Raw genomic sequence first — 16857 nt, forward strand, 5'->3', positions numbered from 1 at the left:
ACTTCTCTGTCCTCCCAAATCAAATCATTGAGGGAAGGAAGAGGGCCAAAAGGAACCAGGAAGAATAAATGTATCCAGCAAGTACCTTTGTATTCCAAAAATACACAATCAAGATAATCAAGCTAATAAATGATAGAATTCTGTGTGGTGAGAGCTGCATGCCCATCACAGAGGAGCCCAGGGTGGGAATGACTCTACCCCAAAGGCAAGTTTTACATGGGAGCTGACTGTAGGCGGGGTACTGAAAATTGAGAGAAGTATGAAAGGCGGGGAAATGCCATGGAGAATATACAGCAGGTTTGGAAATTTCTGGAAATACTTTGTGTCACTGGAAAGCTGGGAGCGTCTTGAAAGGGCTGAGCACAAGCTAACAGGGAGTGCGGTTCTGTGAGAGTGAGAATCCTCTGGGTCTGGACCTAATCTGATGAGACTGGCCTTCCAGAAAGGAAGTTCAGGGGCTGGGGAGGCGACTCTGGGGGTAGAGCAGAGGTTAAGAGCCTGAATTTGGTTCCCAGCACCCACATCAAGTGGGCTCATGACCAGCTGTAACTGCAGCTCCAGGAGATTGCTCTCTCTCTCTCTCTCTCTCTCTCTCTCTCTCTCTCTCTCTCTCTCTCCCTCCCTCCCTCCCTCCCCCCATCATGCACACAATTTAAAATAAAAATAAAATCTTTTTAAAAAGAAAGGTAGTTCAGACAGTCAAAAGAGAGAGAAGGCCAGGAAAGGGGGAAGGATACAAGGACACACAGGACAAGTCTAGGCAGATTTTGTCTAGCCACTTACCTGTGTTTTACATTTGAATTGTGTGTCTCCAGATTCCTCCAAGAAAATAAAAGATGTGTTGACTGAGTTTAATGAAGGTGGAAGCCTCAAACAATGTGACCCACACAAGGTAAGACTATTTCTATTTCAAGTCTTTAAAGAAAAAAATAAACTCTGCCTTCCAGCCTTTCCCCACTGGCATCTTAACTTGCCTTGAAGACCTTGCTCTGAGACCTGTGTTCCCCCAGGTCTCAAGCGAGCCATTCATGCCATCTGTGTCTCCCCCTTTCACATGCCCATGCTGCCCTACCAGACTCCATGACCACGCTCCTTGCTCCTCCCGCTCTCCTCATTGTCAGTTAACACTGAAAAGACAGAAGCAAAACCCCGGGCAGGCTTCCTCACCTGTGCCCCTTCCCCGTCACTGTGGTAAGATGTCTGTGCTCTGAGTTCTCCTGTGTTTGGATTATTGTTAGGCACTGCTGAATCAAGACCCCCCCCCCTCCCCAGCCGTCCCCGCTCCCATTCTCCCTGTCCCTATGTTTTCCACATCAGTCTGCCTGTAGACATTTGATTTCTCCCAGTGACACAAATCACACTATTTCTCCTCTACAAAAATACTTTAATTTGTCTATATGCATCTCCTCCACGCTCTCTTCTACTTTCTCCAGAATCCGTCAATCACTCCTTCACTGATGCCACTAGTGAAGACACCATGTGACTAAATCCCACAGTGATGTCACTTAATGGTATTGCATGCAATTTGTCAAATCCTCCTTCATTTTCATCATTTGGTTTCAGGACACTACACTCAGGTTTTTGGGTTTTTTTTTTAGGGGGGTGTTGTTTTGTTTTCTCTTTCCCCTGCACTTGACATCTAAAACTTGAAAATTATCTCAAACTTAACATTAACTAAATTGATGTCCTTCATCTTCCCCTATAAAACATGTTTCTCTATCAGTCAGTCCAGGACAACTCGATTAGCAATAGGTTAATCACTCAAGAGTATATAATTGTCATTGACTTATCTCTTGCTCTCACTTTCCCCACCCAGTTCAGCAGAGAACCCCGCCACGTCTATCTGTAAAATAGATCCACATCATCCTTCCTGCCAGGCTCTAGGACCTGACTCATCACTGCTCTCTGCTCAGACCATTGCAGTCTCCTACTGGGCTCTCCTCTTCTCTTGCCCTTTGCTGTCCACTCTTCATACATATCCTGAGCGGTCTGTTAGAACATATGTTTGAGCTGTCATTCTTCCATTACCCCCCAGTCCCTACTCAGGACAATCTAGACCTCCTCTCTTCTCTGTCTTCAATCCTTCATGCCATATTAGCCTCCTTGATGCTCTTAGACAAGCTGGTGCTCTGTAACCTCACTCAGCACCACCCAGCTTGCTCTTCCGTTTCCCAGAATGTCCTCTGACATATACCTACATTCTTTGTTTCTTCACTGTGGTAGTTTGAAAGAAAATGACCCCCAGAAAGAATGGCGCTATTAGGAGATGTGGCCTTGTTGAAGTAGGTGTAGCCTTGTTGGAGGAAGTTTGTCACCGTGTGAGTGGGCTTTGAGGTCTTCTTTGCTTAAGCTTCATTAAGTGTGACATTCAGACCACTTCCTGTTGCCTGCAAGATGTAGGACTCTCAGCTACTTCTCCAGCACCATCTCTGCTTGCATGCCACCATGTCCCGCCATGATGGTAATGGGTTGAACCTCTGAACTGTAAGCCGCCACCACAATTTAATGTTTTCCTTTATAAGAGCTGCATTGATCATGGTGTCTCTTCACAGCAATAGAAACCCTAAGACATTGACTTCCTTCAAGTTGATGCTCAAATCACCTTCCCAGTGGTTGTCACCTTCTTCATCCAACATGTGAAGGCTTCCTTCAGCACACTTCCTATTCTGTTACTCTGCTTTATTTTTCTTGGTACTTCACACCATCTGTCATGCTAACTAATTTGCTTATTAATTCTCTGTCTCTCTCACTGGAATATATTTGCTCACTGCTGTGTCTGCAGTGCCCAGGAGAGTATTTGGCTCATTGCAAGTATTTGGCAAATGCTTTTTGGATGAGTAAATGCTGTGAGGCCTCTGCCTGTTTTCGAGTTCAAGGCATGTAGGATTTCTTGGGTATGCAGGCACTGTGCTGGGCTCTGCAGAGGAGTCAAAGATCGTGAAGCATAGTGTCTCCCTTCAGGAATTCCCTATTACTGCCAAGGTCAAGTGTGAGTCCCAGTCCTTGGATCACATGGTTTTAGACTAGCCTTTAACCTCTGCCATCACCCCACAATGTGAGATTGTGTATGTCACTGAGTCTCGGTTTCCTGGCCTATGGACTGAAGCTAATGAGCATATTAAAAGTTTGAAGGTAGTAGGTGAGTGAATTAAAAGGAAAAAACGTTGCCAAATACCAAATACTTTATAGAACATGTTCTTACTTCCCATCTATCCCCATCCCCAGAATGCCTTATCCTCTCCTCCCCTTCCCCTGCCCCTGGGTAATTTTATGGAGACTTACTGGAGAAAAGTGACAGCTCAGCAAAACTAAGTTAGGAAGAGACTGCCATTTACTTATTCACACTGTCATTCACTGGACAAACCTGAGCCAAGGCCTTCTCCACTGGCTCCTGGGAACGAATCAACAGAGACAGTGTTCTTGAGGTCCACCAAGATAAAACACCAGTTGCTGGGAGAAAGAGCAGGAGGGGGGTTGGCAGAACGGGGAGAGAACACACCACTTCAAAGAGCATTCCTGAAGAGAAGCCATGCAGAGCAGCAAAGAACTCACTGCCCCACACCTCCCGCCTCCAACTCCAAAAAACAGGGAACAAAGGCTGGCGGGGGCTGGTACTCAGCCTGTCTGCCTAGGGGCTGGTGTGTGGGAGGGGAACAATTTGGTCAGGGCCACCACTGATGTGAAGACCAAGAGGGGCTTTCAGAAGCAGGGAGCTTGTCTGTCATGAGTGTGCAGCCGCCCTCACACCCCTCAGGGTTGGCCACTCTCTCTTTGTATGCCTGGCCCTGCTGCATCATGGGGGAGCCCTGCCATTCAGTCACGCAGCTCGTCTGATTTCTGGTAGGTGTAATGTCATGGCATGGGGTTGGTGAAACAACAAGCGTTTCATTTCTCCTGAGCTTGACGGCTTCCTGTTGCTAAAATGTCTTAGCGAGAAAGGAGTTAGCTGCTGGTAGAGGCAGGCTGCTGGAGAAGCTGGAATGGGAATGGAAATTTGCAGAGGGGTGGGTCTGACCAGTGATCCTCTAGAGAGAACAGTGGTGACAGCTAGAGTGAGGAAAGCCCAACCTAACCAAAAACAACAACAAACAAACAAACAAAAATGGTAGCTCAGTGGTACTAAGACACATTGAGCACAAGTTCAAGCTCTACAGTATGCATGGCAACCTTGAGCAGGCTTTTAAGGCGTGAGTTATAGCCCTATCTTGTACCATTGCCTCATACCTGGAGCACAGTAGTTTCTCCAGTTTCTCTCCTCTCTTCTAGACCTGGAGCAGAATTAACAGACCCTCTTAAAACAGGTTACAGCAATAGCAATTGCCTGGCAGGTTGCTTCATGGATTTGCAGCTCTGGGGAGAACATGAATGATGCAGGTGCTGATGAAGGTGATGGTTCCTTCCCAGTGTGCCTCTAATGGCTGGTATTAGTTGGATATAATATTCAAGCCCTTCTTACCCTGTCATCCACTAAACATTTGGTAAGGAGTCACTGTGTTCAGACGGTGCTTATAAGGAGCCGTCTAACCCTATGTATCACCTTCAGAGGGACACACAATCAGTCTCTCTTGCTCACTGAAGTTGTGGTGCTTGGAGGGAGAGGCTGGGAGCACTGTACCAGCCTAGGAACCTGTGACAGCAACAGTAACAGTCACAGGATCCAGAGATAGGTTTCTGGTTCATCCTACCTCTAGTGGGCTGGGACAAGTTACTGAATGTCCTGAGCACCAGTGGCATAACAAGACCCAGGTCCTCTGAGTATTTTCTGATTTGAGTGTTCTGGGTTGATCCTAGCCCTTTCCACTTCCCAGGGGGTGCTGGAGTTGGATCATGAATGATTACGCAAGAATTCGGTCATCGCTGCTTTCTAAGATCTCACACCCTGTTCTCATCCCATAGCACTCAGGACTGTTGACCATGTATTACAGTCATTTCAATACCTGTACCTCTGTATCCAGAACACCGAGTCTCTGCCTGCCTGGGAGAATGGTCCGCTGGTGGCCAGCTCTACAGTGGGCCATCTCTTTGATGTACCAGCTGGGAAGTCTCTATTCAGATATCTATCAGGAATATTGTGATGACAAAAATGAAATGAGACAGTCTCATCATCCAGGAGCTCTGAATCCAGTATGAGAATGGATAGCCACTTGCTATGTTATTCCAGAACAGCATCCATGAGTTTCACAAGGCAAGAACCAGAGTGCAAATTAGAGAAATTTGGGTGCAGGAAATCCCAATGTGACACCTGGATTCAGCTTTAATGCAGCGCTAGAATTTTAACAGTTAAAGAAAGAAGTGGGCTGTGGAGCTTGCTCGGGAAAGAACAAGGGGACTATGGGGACAGGATGTGTAGTAACAGATAGCAAGAGAAAGTGGCAGATGGGCTGAGAGTTTGAAGTGACTCCACATCTAGGCTGGAGTGGAATTATGGAGTAGATTCTGAATCCCAAAGGCCCCAGAAAGTGTAAGTGCCCAGGATGACTAACTGGACTGTAGCAACATTATTCATATATTAATATATATTTAAGCTTCTATCTAAACTTCCTTGGGTTCATCCGAGTTTCTTTTCTGTATACCTGTTATCACGTATAATACAGGAGATCAGTCATGCATAAGCGGCTCTCAACTCTCCCATGGGCAATTAGAAGCCCTGAAAAATTTTTGAGTAGGAAATCAATCTTGTCACAGTTGTGCTTTGGGAAAATCAGCCTGACACGGCTGGGTACAACAGATGGGAGGAGCAACAGAGGGAAGTAAGAGCAAGGATGCCTTCCAGAGGCATTGCATGGGCTGGAAGGAAGGCTCAGCGGTGTAGAGACTCGTTGCTCTTAGGGAGGACCCAGATTTTATTCCCAGTGTCTGAAAGAGGTAAACTAAACTCAAAGGCTTCACTTCTAGTAAATCACACTGGGGAGAAATTGTATAAATGTGGCAAAGCCTTAAGTTCCCATTCAACTCTTATGATTCATACTAGAGAGAAACTAAATGAATGTAAAGGTTGTGGGAAAGCCTTCAAAACAAATCCAGTCGCCTGGTGTCTAGTTCTTGTGTTGTGAGCAAAACTCCAAGACAACCTTCCTGGAAATTGTGTTTGACAACAAACCACCTCCAAGAGACAGAGAAACCACAGAAAGCTCCCTCCCAGCACCAACCAATGTGAACAAACTACCTGCAAGTAGCAAACAAAGCTGTAGAAACCACTAATGCTCCCTCTGGAGGCTGCTCCATCACCCTGCTAGACATGGAGTCCCTACCTACCAGTAGGATTAAACAATAAAGTCTCACATTTGCAGTTTGGTGAGTCTGTCTCCTTGGTAGTCTCTGGGGGTCTTCAAGACTTGGGCACAACAGTGTCCACATGGTGGTTCACAACCATCTGCAACTTACTGCTGCAGTTCCAGGAGATCTGATGCCTTCTTATAACCTCCATAAGTACCAGGCATGCATGTGACACACACATGTACATGCAGATAAAATACTCCTGCACATAAAATAAAATAAATCTTTCTTAAAAATGATAAACTAGAGGCATTGCAATGGTCTGGCTAAAAGCACATGAAACTGAAGTCAGGCTCTGGTGATGGTTTGAGGGGAAATGGACCTGGAAAGGGTCTAGGTGTGTCGGGTACTGTAAAGGAACTAAGCCTGCAGAATGAAGGGACAAGAACCAGTTCTAGGTCACTGTGAGGTCAAAGCTGAGTTTGGAATATTGTCATTGGTATTAGCAGAAGTGACAGTCAGGGACAAGATCCTAACTAAGGAGGGTGCCAGCCAGGTTAAGAGATCTTCTGGCCCGGTACTAATAATTGCTAAAGATAAGACTGAAGCTGGAAAAGCATCACATGCCTGAGACCAGGGTAGGGATTTGGCCGAGTGGCCTGGTCATGCCACTCCTGCATATAACCCCAGAGGACTCCATATCTAACACAAAGGGACTTCCACACCCACGCTTATTGTCACACTATTCATAACAGCCAGAGAATAGAACTAGCCTAGATGTCCATCAACAAAAGAATGGATAATAAAAACATGGCATATATGTGCAATAGAATTTTACCCCACTATAAAGAAAAATGACATTATGAAATCTGTAGGAAAACGGATGGATCTGGAAAATATTACATTATGTGAAGCAACACAAACTCACAAAGCCAAAAATTCCAGTCTGTCTCAAATGCAGATCCAAACTTTAGTGTTTGTGTGTGTGAAAATAAGGGATTATAGATAGGTTAATAGGCTATGAAACCAGATCGGAGACCATGAGAGGGGAACAAGAGATGTTGAGACAGAGAGTAGAGGAACCAAAGGGAGTCATGTGACATGAAGGCAGAGAGGAGGGGAGGGGTCGGAGTGCACTCAGGAAGGATGGGGGAGGGGAGAACAAGAAGGAAAGGAAAACAATAAAAAACAAATTTTGTTTGAAAAAAGCCAGGTGTAGTGGCACACACCTTTAATCCCAGCACTTGGGAGGCAGAGGCAGGTGGATCTCTTTGAGTTCAAGATCAGCCTGGTACACAGAGCAAGTTCCAGGACAGTCAGGGCTACAGAGAAATTCTGTCTCAAAAAAGAAAGAGAGAGAGACAGAGAGACAGGAAAAGAAAGAAGAAAAAGGAAGAAAGAAAAAAGAAAAAATGTCATAATGAATGAACCCTAATTTTTACATGCTAATAACAAGTAAACAAATAAAAAAGAAATTTACTCAGACATATCCAGCCCACTGCTTTTCTAGACACTAGACATCTGGTGGCTGCCTTTGGGGACTTCACATTGGTGGCTTGGCACTTGTCACACTAATCTTTTCCAGTCACCTTTTAGCTTTGTGTTGTTGTTTAGTTTGATTGTTTCCCACCACATTCTCTTAGAATTTGGTTAGAAAAACTTTTTGTTTGTTTGTTTTGTGGTGGGATCTCTCCAAGACTATGGTCTTAGAACTCACTGTGTAGACCAGGCTGGCCTCAGCTGTGTCTGCCTCCCAAGTGCTGGGATTAAAGTGTGCACCCCCGTGGCCTGCCGCTAAACCTTCTTCTTAGTGTCTTCTTTTCCAGAGACACTTCATTCTGGTTATTTCCAGTTGGTGCTAGCTCAAAGCTGTCCTTTAAGCAGCACCTGTCAGTTAAAACAGTGCAAACAGATAATGCAAAGGAGCTTCCGAAATAAAAGAATGAACAGCAACGTCATTAGCAAAGATTTGGTTGAACCAAAATAGGGAATTAGAAGCATCAAAATAAAATTTCAATGTGGAAAGTAGCTTCAAGAAAAGAGGGTGAAATTCTTCAGTGAGCTGAGATGAAACTTAACAAAGAGACTACACTTAAGACTTCCAAGGAAGCAGGTTCGTGGGCAAGAGGCAGGAACCCAAACAGAGTGGAATTCGAGGGGAAAGGAAGGCCAGTGTGGTGTCTTTGGAGAAATTAAAGAGAAAGGGAAGGAGTCCCTTGGAATGTGATTGGGGGTAGAAGGTAAGCAAGATGCTATCAGAGACAGTGAGGGCAGAAGCAAGGGTGGTAGTGGATGGGTTACGAAATGACCCTGTCACTGTATTCTGGAAGAAGAGCAGAGGATGTATGCAGAAGGGACAGTCTGAGGTAGAGACAGAGAGAGACATAAAGAGAATGCAGCGGAGAATCAGAGACTTGGGACGAAAAGGGACACAGAACAACATAGAGGGCACAATAAATGTCAGTCAACCATGCGCTGGGTTCTTTTCATCTGGAAATTAAATAAAAAAGTAAGTAAATGGTCTGTGACCAACTACATCAGGCTTCCGCCACACTGCAAAAGAGATCTCTAGTACAGCCCTGAACTTAGCAGAGAATGGTTGCGAGTTCTCAATGGAGCCCACACCTGACCTTACACATTAAGTCGGCTGCTGATTCTGGGAAGGCTTGCCGAATCCCCAGAACATGAAAGGGGTTAAATACTATCAGCATTATCTAGAAAACACCAAGTAGGTTTTCAGAAAGGAATTCTATTCTCCTGGCTGTTACTCCTCACAGAGGCCAGTGTGGCAGCTCTTGGAGCAGCACTTCTTCAAATGGTTTCCAGGAGTGTCTGTGATTGGATGAAGCTCCAACACCATGAAAGTGCAAGCCAGGGATGACTCACTACAAACTGTTGTTATTGTTAGTGAACGCTTGCCGAGGGCTGCAGCTTTTTCTGGCATGGATGCTCAAAGCCTAGGACCAGATGCCAGGCAGTATCAAGAGAGACTATGGGGACAGGGTCTGGTTTTGGGCATGCCCCTTGGTTCCACTTTCTGTCCTTAGCTTCCTGCTTTCCTTGATACCTAAAGTCATCACAATGGCTTATTCTAGGATACAGTTGAGCCAAACACAGGCAATGCCTTTTCATCTTAGGATCTTTCTAGAGAAGATGAACATTATGGAAGCTCTGTAGGATGGAGCCTGTCCTTTCTTCACCAAGCTCTCCTACTTCTGGAGACCTGAACTCAAGAATCAGAGAAATCGTGATAACCACCAAAGAACCTTTCTTTCCTTGTTAGTTCCTTCTGCATCCTTCTTCATCATCACCAGAATTTCAAAGCAGGGTCTGAGTCCTTGCTCTGTAGACCCATGACCTTCACATGAGCCTGGACAAAGGCAGATCCCTAGAACTCCATTTATGAGTCCCACTTTTTATGCTTGCTGCTGGTAACCCTTTGAGAATCTCATACTTACATATAATGTTTTGATCATATGCACTCCTACCCTTCTCACCCCTTCGCCCCTTTCTAACACAATGTCCTCTTCTGATGCTGACACACTATGTTCAGCTTTGCTACCCACATACTCATGGGTGTAGGCCCATCCACGGAAGCATGATAGACCTACGAGGGACTACACCCTTGATGGAACCTGACTCTTTTCCACAAGCCATCAACTGTCCATAGCTCCTCAGCTAGTGGTGAGGACGCCTGAGCCCATCTCCTCTCCACGTTATAACATTGACTGGCTTGATCCTATGCAGGTCTTGTGCAGGCAAGCACAACTGCTGAGAAAATGGGTGTAGCAGTCCTGTAATGTCTGGAAAGTGTTGTTTCACTCAGGTCCACCCCAATATCTGAGCCTTACAATCTGTTTTGCCCTTTCTTTCACAGTAGTCTCTGAGCCTTGGGGAGTTTATCACCCTTACTTTTAATCCAAATTTAAACCAAACCATACCCTATTACAAAAGCCTACTTTGCGCCCGAGGGTCAGACACCATGTTTTCTCTGTCTGTGTCCCATCCCCTGCCCCTGACCCCTCTGATTCTCCATCTCCTCCTGGCCTTTTCATTCCTGCCCCCACCAACCCCTTCACTTCCTTTGCTTCCACTCCCCCGCTCACCGGCCATCACCCCATTCCCTTTCCTTCTCCACCCTGTCCCTTCCCTCTATTGACTTCTCTCTTCTTGCCCTTCTCAGCCCATTAGCTATGATGTCTTCAAGCTGTTCATGAGGGCATACCTGGAGGTGGACCTTCCTCAGCCACTGAGCACACACCTCTTCCTGGCCTTCAGCCAGAAGCCCAGACAGGAGACACCTGACCACCCAAAGGAGGGGGCCAGCAGTAGTGAGCCCAATGTCTCAGGTACAAGGACCAGCTTTCCCCAAGATGGGAGGATGCTGAACAGCTGTGACCCCCAGCCACAGGCACAGGCAGTGCACTAGAGGGGAACCTGAACATAGTGACTTCCTTAAGGGGGAAATGGGAGGGAGGGAGACCAAAGGACAGGGACTCCTCTTTCTAGAGCCTCATTAGAACCTGGTCTGGTGAGTCCTTCAGCAAGAAGTATAAAATGGGGGGTGATTCTGTCACTGGGGGTCAGAGGATAGGATGGAGCAAGAGGGAACACAAACTGACATGTGGTAGAAAAGTAGTTCCAGCTAGGACTAACCAGGGACTGTCAGAGGAGGGGAAGTCATAGCTGCTGTCTTACTGGAGTCTCAGCATGAGACAAGCTGATAATAACATAGGACACAAACACAACCTACACGAACTGGAGCCCACGGGAAGGTACCCTAATGTCCCTCTAAGGTCTGGAGGGCATGGCCTGGCCTTTACATCTCCTTTTTGTTCCCTAGGTTATAATTCGGATAACGCTGCCAAAGCAGACGAGGCCTGTGCACCAGACACTGGTAAGACATTGGGACATGAGATTTGGGGGATGTCTTGGTTAGGGTTTCTATTGCTGTGAGGAGACACCATGACAGTGGCAACTCATAAAGGAAAGCATTTCATTGGAACTGGCTTGCAGTTCAGAGGTTTAGTCCATTATCATCATGGTGGGAATCACGGCAGCATGCAGGCAGACATGGTGCTGGAGAAGGAGCTGAGAGTTTTACATCATGATCTGTAGGCAGCAGAAGGAGACTGTGTCCCACACTGAGGGTAGCTTGAGCATATGAAACCTCAAAACCTGCCCTCACTGTGACACAGTTCCTCCAAGTCCACACCTCCTCATAGCGCCACTCCCTACGAGTCTATGGGGCCATTCCTATTCAAACCACCACAGAAGGCGAGGAGGAACTAGTTGGCCAGCCTTCTTTTTATCCATACAATTGAGGGATTCTAAGGATCATTGAAGGTTTTTACCTTCCCTTGTCCTGGAGCATAGCAGGTCAAGGCTTGCAGCAGGTTACCAGATGTTTACTTCTGACAAGTTGCTTGCAAGAGATGTGGAGGAGTCTTCACAAGAGACTTGGGAGTGGGGGGGAGTCTGTGTGCCAAGATCTGGCTCTCTGGCAGAAGTATACCTGATTCTACGTTCTACCAATGGACGGCTGGAGTGGGTAGGGCAAGTGTGTAAGAGTTCGTCCTGATGGGCCAACAAACAATGTCCATGAGGGGCTGGAGAGATGATCCAGCAGTTAAGACCACTGGCTGCTCTTGCAAAGGGCTCAGGTTGAAATCCCAACACCTGCATAGCAGTTCACAATGGTCTGTGACTTCCTGATGCCCTCTTCTTGCCTCCATAGGCACCAGGCATGCACATGGTGCACAGACAACCATGCAGAAAAGAGCATCCACGCACATAAATTTAAATTTTAAAACAGAAATGTCCTTGTCATTTTTGAACAAGTTGGAGAGTTTCTAATAATTACCAAAAGAAGCCAGCAAAAATTGGTTTTGAAGATCTGTTTTCTAGATACCTGTTTCATTTTCCTCTGACCTTCAAACTTACACTGCTTCACACAATGGAGCCAAGGAGACCATCATGGGGCTGGAGATTCAATCCAGACTTGTGTAACCTCAAATCTCTGCTCTCTTTCTGCATAGAGCAAGGAAGCCGAGGTGCCAGATGGTTTTCTCCTTGCAAAAGCACCAATTTAGTTAGTTCCTGGTGGAGCTGCTATAGCAGCTATGATCCATTGCCCCACCACTGGTGCAGCAGATCTGGAATCTTCCCGGACATGTTTATAAATTAGAAGCTATTTCTCTGTGCTCTTGACAAACCCAGGTACTGGAAGGGGCAACACTCACCACCCTTGACATTTGTTTTCGTGTTCAATACAAATGTCCTGGTCACTCCCCACCTAAACTAGATCAGGCAAAAGAACATATTGGTTAGGAATCCAGACCTCATTCCCAGCAGTTAGCTATGAGCATGTTTGAGCAATGTCTGTGTCTCGCTGTCCCCTCTGTAAAACAGGAAGATAATGAGTATTGCTGTGTGGACTGAATGAGTTAGCAGCTGTCCTAAGGCTTATAGCAGTGCCTGGCCCCTGGTAAATGTTCAATAGTATCAGCAATTAGCATTGGGCCACACTCTAGATGAACACGCTCCACTTAGCTCATTACAGTCAGCCAGACTATCTTTGAGCCCGCAGCCTCAATCTCCTGGCGGGCCAGCTCAGTATCCTGTTCTGGTGGGAAGTCACTTGTGGACTGTGCACTTTGCTCTATGGGTTTCAAATACGAAGCCTGAAGCCTCGGGGAGGCAGACCCTGTTTACTGCACAGGCTCTGTGGAAACAATGTATCCACACACAAAGCTGAATCCCTACTCTTGGGGAGAACAGTGAGGATAGCGAAGAAAACAGTTCCATCTTATTTTTAAATATGTGTCAGACGAGGTAGGTAAGAGGTACTACAGCTGAAAAAGAATGGGTAGGTAAGAGGTACTACAGCTGAAAAAGAATGGGAACAATTTCAGCAGAGACTGGGATGAGAGCCTCTTCAAGTGGACACTAGCTGAATTCCTGATCTCTTTTCCTGTCCCAGGAGGGAAACTAGAAGAGCTTTCAATGTTTGGCAGGATTGGTAAACTAGTTAGTTGGGGTTTGTCGGGGTTTTTTTGTTTTTTTTGTTTTTGTTTTTTAATTCACTATGGAGTTGGATACTGGTGTGTGTGTGTGTGTGTGTGTGTGTGTGTGTGTGTGTGTGTGTGTGTTGTGTGTGTGTGTGTGTGTGTGTGTGCTGGTAGTCCCAGCTACTCAGGAAGCAGAGGTGAGAAATTCTGCTATAATCTGAGGCTGTAATCTGACTCCAGGGGATCAGAGGCCAGAGAGGACACAAGCACATATCCACATACAGACACACATACTATACATAATTGAAAATAATAAATATTTTAAGGAGCAGGGGAGAGGGAGAGGAAAGAGACAGAGGGAGAGAGACCAGAGAAAGGGAGAAGAGAAAATTAACCTTATACACAGAACTCAGAACATCTGTTAGAAAGAGAAGGCTATCATGTCAGCTTGTAGAGATCCAGAAAGCAGGGAAGAAGGGAACCTGGACCTTCCTGGTGCCTTTGGTGACAGCTGTAGGGAAAGCAGACTCAGTATTGTTGGTTCACTCATTCCTGCCAGCACCCCACCCGACTAATCCCGGGCCCTCTGGTGAAATGTATTTAAGGCACAAGTCAGTCTTACCTCTCATATGGAGTAACAGGTCAAATTCTGACACACAATGTTCTCCCAGCAGGAAGGAAAGGGCAACTTTATAAACTTCTAGCAAGGAAGCATGCTGCCCCAACTTCTCACCCAGGCACTAGGAACTTCCAGAGAAACCTTCAGGTTGCTAATCATGCCTTACGGCCCAAAATAATGTGAGCAGAGTTTGTTTTAGTGGCTGAGGAGATAACATCGGAGACTCACAGAGAGGAGATCATGTGCTATTTGAGGACAGATGGACAGTGACGTAGGGGAGGTGGACATGGCCTTGATCACTCACGGTAGCTCTATCACTCTGAGTTTCAAAGGTATCTCCTCAGACTTCCTCCTGGAGAAGTGACTTGTCATGCACCATTTCATCTGCTTATGGTGAAGAAAAACACCAGGCCCTATGGGTTAAATCAGGAAAAGGCAGTTATCTGATTTGGGGCCCAGGGAGATCCTTAGTTTTTTTTCATATTTTTTAAACCTGAGATTTAAAGAAGAATAATCCAATTCCTGCTAGGTTTCCTTCAATAGATGGTTTGATTTTAATGGCCCTGTTTACAAAGGAGAAGGAGGAGGAGGAGGAGGAGGAGGAGGAGGAGGAGGAAGAAGAAGAAGAAGAAGAATTAGGACCAGGCAGAGGTTTCACAGAGAGCCCCTTCCTACAAGAAGCAAGCCCTGGATTCACTTGCAATCTGGCCATCTGTGGAAAACCCCAGCCTTTCCCTGTTATTCTAGTAGAAGCCAGAAGATGCTAGATTCTGACTGGCATGGCCTCCACCAATCACACCTTTCTATGCTCAAATGTAACACAGCCCACCTCAAGTCATTTCTTCCCAGAGTAGGACAGAAGAAAGGGTCTTTCACAGAGTGCAAATGTTGACTCAAAGCCCTCCAGAGTCACTGTCATCCTGTCAGCTCAGAATATGAAAGGGAAGAATTTTGGTCCTTGGTGTTTTGTTTGGTTTCATAACCTGTTGAGATTTTTCAGCAACCCACAATCTTGAGTATCTGAAGGAAATACCTTGCTTTCTCAGACTTTCCAGTTAGAAAAGTAGTGTACTCGCATTGTAGATAGTCTGAAGACTAACTCCAAAGCTCCCCCAAAAGAAATAACTAACAATAAGGTGGTCGTCAGAATCCAGGGCAAAGAGAAGAATAGCCAAGTAGAGAGAAACTGCAAGGTGGTTATCTTCCTCTGCACCATACTACAATGATGGACATGTGTCTAAATCCTTTGTTCAGACCCAAGGGATACACAGCCCCAAGAGTGACCACGACTGTGGGCTGAGGGCTGTGAGTGGTAATGACGGATCGATGCAGGGCCACTAGTTAGGACAAATACAGAACTCTTTGTGGCATGTTCATCATGCAGGTGGCTACGTACCAAATTGTTACAGGGTATCTGAACAAAATCTCTGTCCCTTCCACTAGTTTTGCTATAAACCTAAGCTGCTCTTTAACAAAGTTCATCTTTAAAAGAGAAAACTGACCTCAACTATATTTGCAGTTAAATGTGTGTGATCTCATAGGGCTTTATTCCAATAGGTTTCTTACATAATTGGGATTAGGTCATATATAATTTTGAAGTTAGAATCTTTCACTTAACATTATGGTTACAAACATACCTGTCATTCAAGACTTGGGGTGAACCTCAGTTTTAATGCAATGACGTCCTTTAACAGGTTTAAGAAAACACAGGTTGAGTCCAGTGAACAAGCCCACCTGAGGAAGTCACACACCATGTAGTGCAAACCCAGCGCTAGAGTCCCAAAACTCTCCCCTCTGCCACACTGCCCAGCTAGAAGTCAACAAGTACCACAGAGACTATGGGCAAAGGCAGAATGGATGAGTGCACCCTGCCTTCAGTGAAGGGGCTTACAACCAGATGCTGGATGAGGGCCGATGTGGTGTAGAAGAGGTCATTTGTCTTCGGTCACTGGGAGATGTATTTAGATGACTGGAGGTTTGGGTATTTCATCTGTGGAAGCATGAGAAGGAAGGACACTAATGGGATAATAAGCATCTAGCATGTCCATGCAGGAGTAAACTAAACCTTGTTATGAACTAGAACTGTGACATGATCTACCCAGGATTCTAGAGATTGGACCATCTTCAGGAAAAAGTAATGTCCTTACATAGCTCAGTTGAACCGTAGTTGGCATATAGTAAGTTACAACTTCTGCAGTATGCATGCATCCATAGAAGCCAGCAGGACACCAGCAGAATGAACACAGCCACCATCTAGGAAAGATTTCGTGGTGAGTCCTTTCTCAAGCCCTGCCCCACCCCAAGCAGCCTGTGATCTGCCTTCTGTCACTATGAATGTCACTGCACCATCTGGACTCCCCGTGAACAGAATCATGCAATATTTACTTTCTTAGCTCTTACTTCTTTTTGTTTGGCATAATCATTTTGTATATATTAATTGTCAACATATTCGTTTGTTAATTAGTATTCTAACAGATAGAGTTTCCATAATTATTTCACTTATTGGTACAGGGACATTTGGTTAGTTTCCAGTTTGGGATTATTACAAACAAACTCATTGTAAATATTCCTTTATAAGTCTTTATAAGGAGTCATTCCCCTTGGGCAAACACTTGGAATGGAATACCAGATATAATGTGGCAGGCACTGTGCACATTTCCGTTTATAGGAAATTGCCAAGCTCTTTTCAAGACCACTGGCCTGTTTACACCCCTGGCTGCACAAAGGCCCCTGCAGCTCACTCCTTCATCTTCATTTCCCATTGCTCTAATACACTGAAGGTGGCGTCTCACAGTGGTCTGTGTTTGCATTTTCCTGGTGACGTCCTGTTATGTGCTCAGTAGACTACTGGGCATCTATGAATCATCCTCAATAAAAATGTTCAAATCTTTTGTTTTACCCACTGATCCTCTCCCTGGCCTTAACAGGGTCTTTTTTTTTTATTTGAGTTACAAGCATGATTGAATTTCATGACAATCCCAGTTCCCTTCTCCCTCCCCTCCTTCCCTACCA

The 16857-nt window shown here is 45.6% G+C and overlaps 1 protein-coding gene across 2 annotated transcripts in view; it reads left to right on the forward strand.

Moving 5' to 3' along the window:
- Positions 1-16857, forward strand: part of Dgkg (diacylglycerol kinase gamma) — a 163257-nt gene that overhangs the window by 9353 nt on the left and 137047 nt on the right. For both annotated transcript variants that reach the window (XM_035444686.1, XM_035444687.1), the window contains exons 2-4: positions 816-892; positions 10400-10565; positions 11060-11113. In XM_035444686.1, the coding sequence (XP_035300577.1) occupies positions 816-892; positions 10400-10565; positions 11060-11113 (297 nt within the window). The remainder of the gene's footprint in view (positions 1-815; positions 893-10399; positions 10566-11059; positions 11114-16857) is intronic.

This window comes from Cricetulus griseus, chromosome 4, assembly GCF_003668045.3.
Source record: "Cricetulus griseus strain 17A/GY chromosome 4, alternate assembly CriGri-PICRH-1.0, whole genome shotgun sequence".
In the NCBI taxonomy this organism is placed as follows: Eukaryota; Metazoa; Chordata; class Mammalia; order Rodentia; family Cricetidae; genus Cricetulus; species Cricetulus griseus.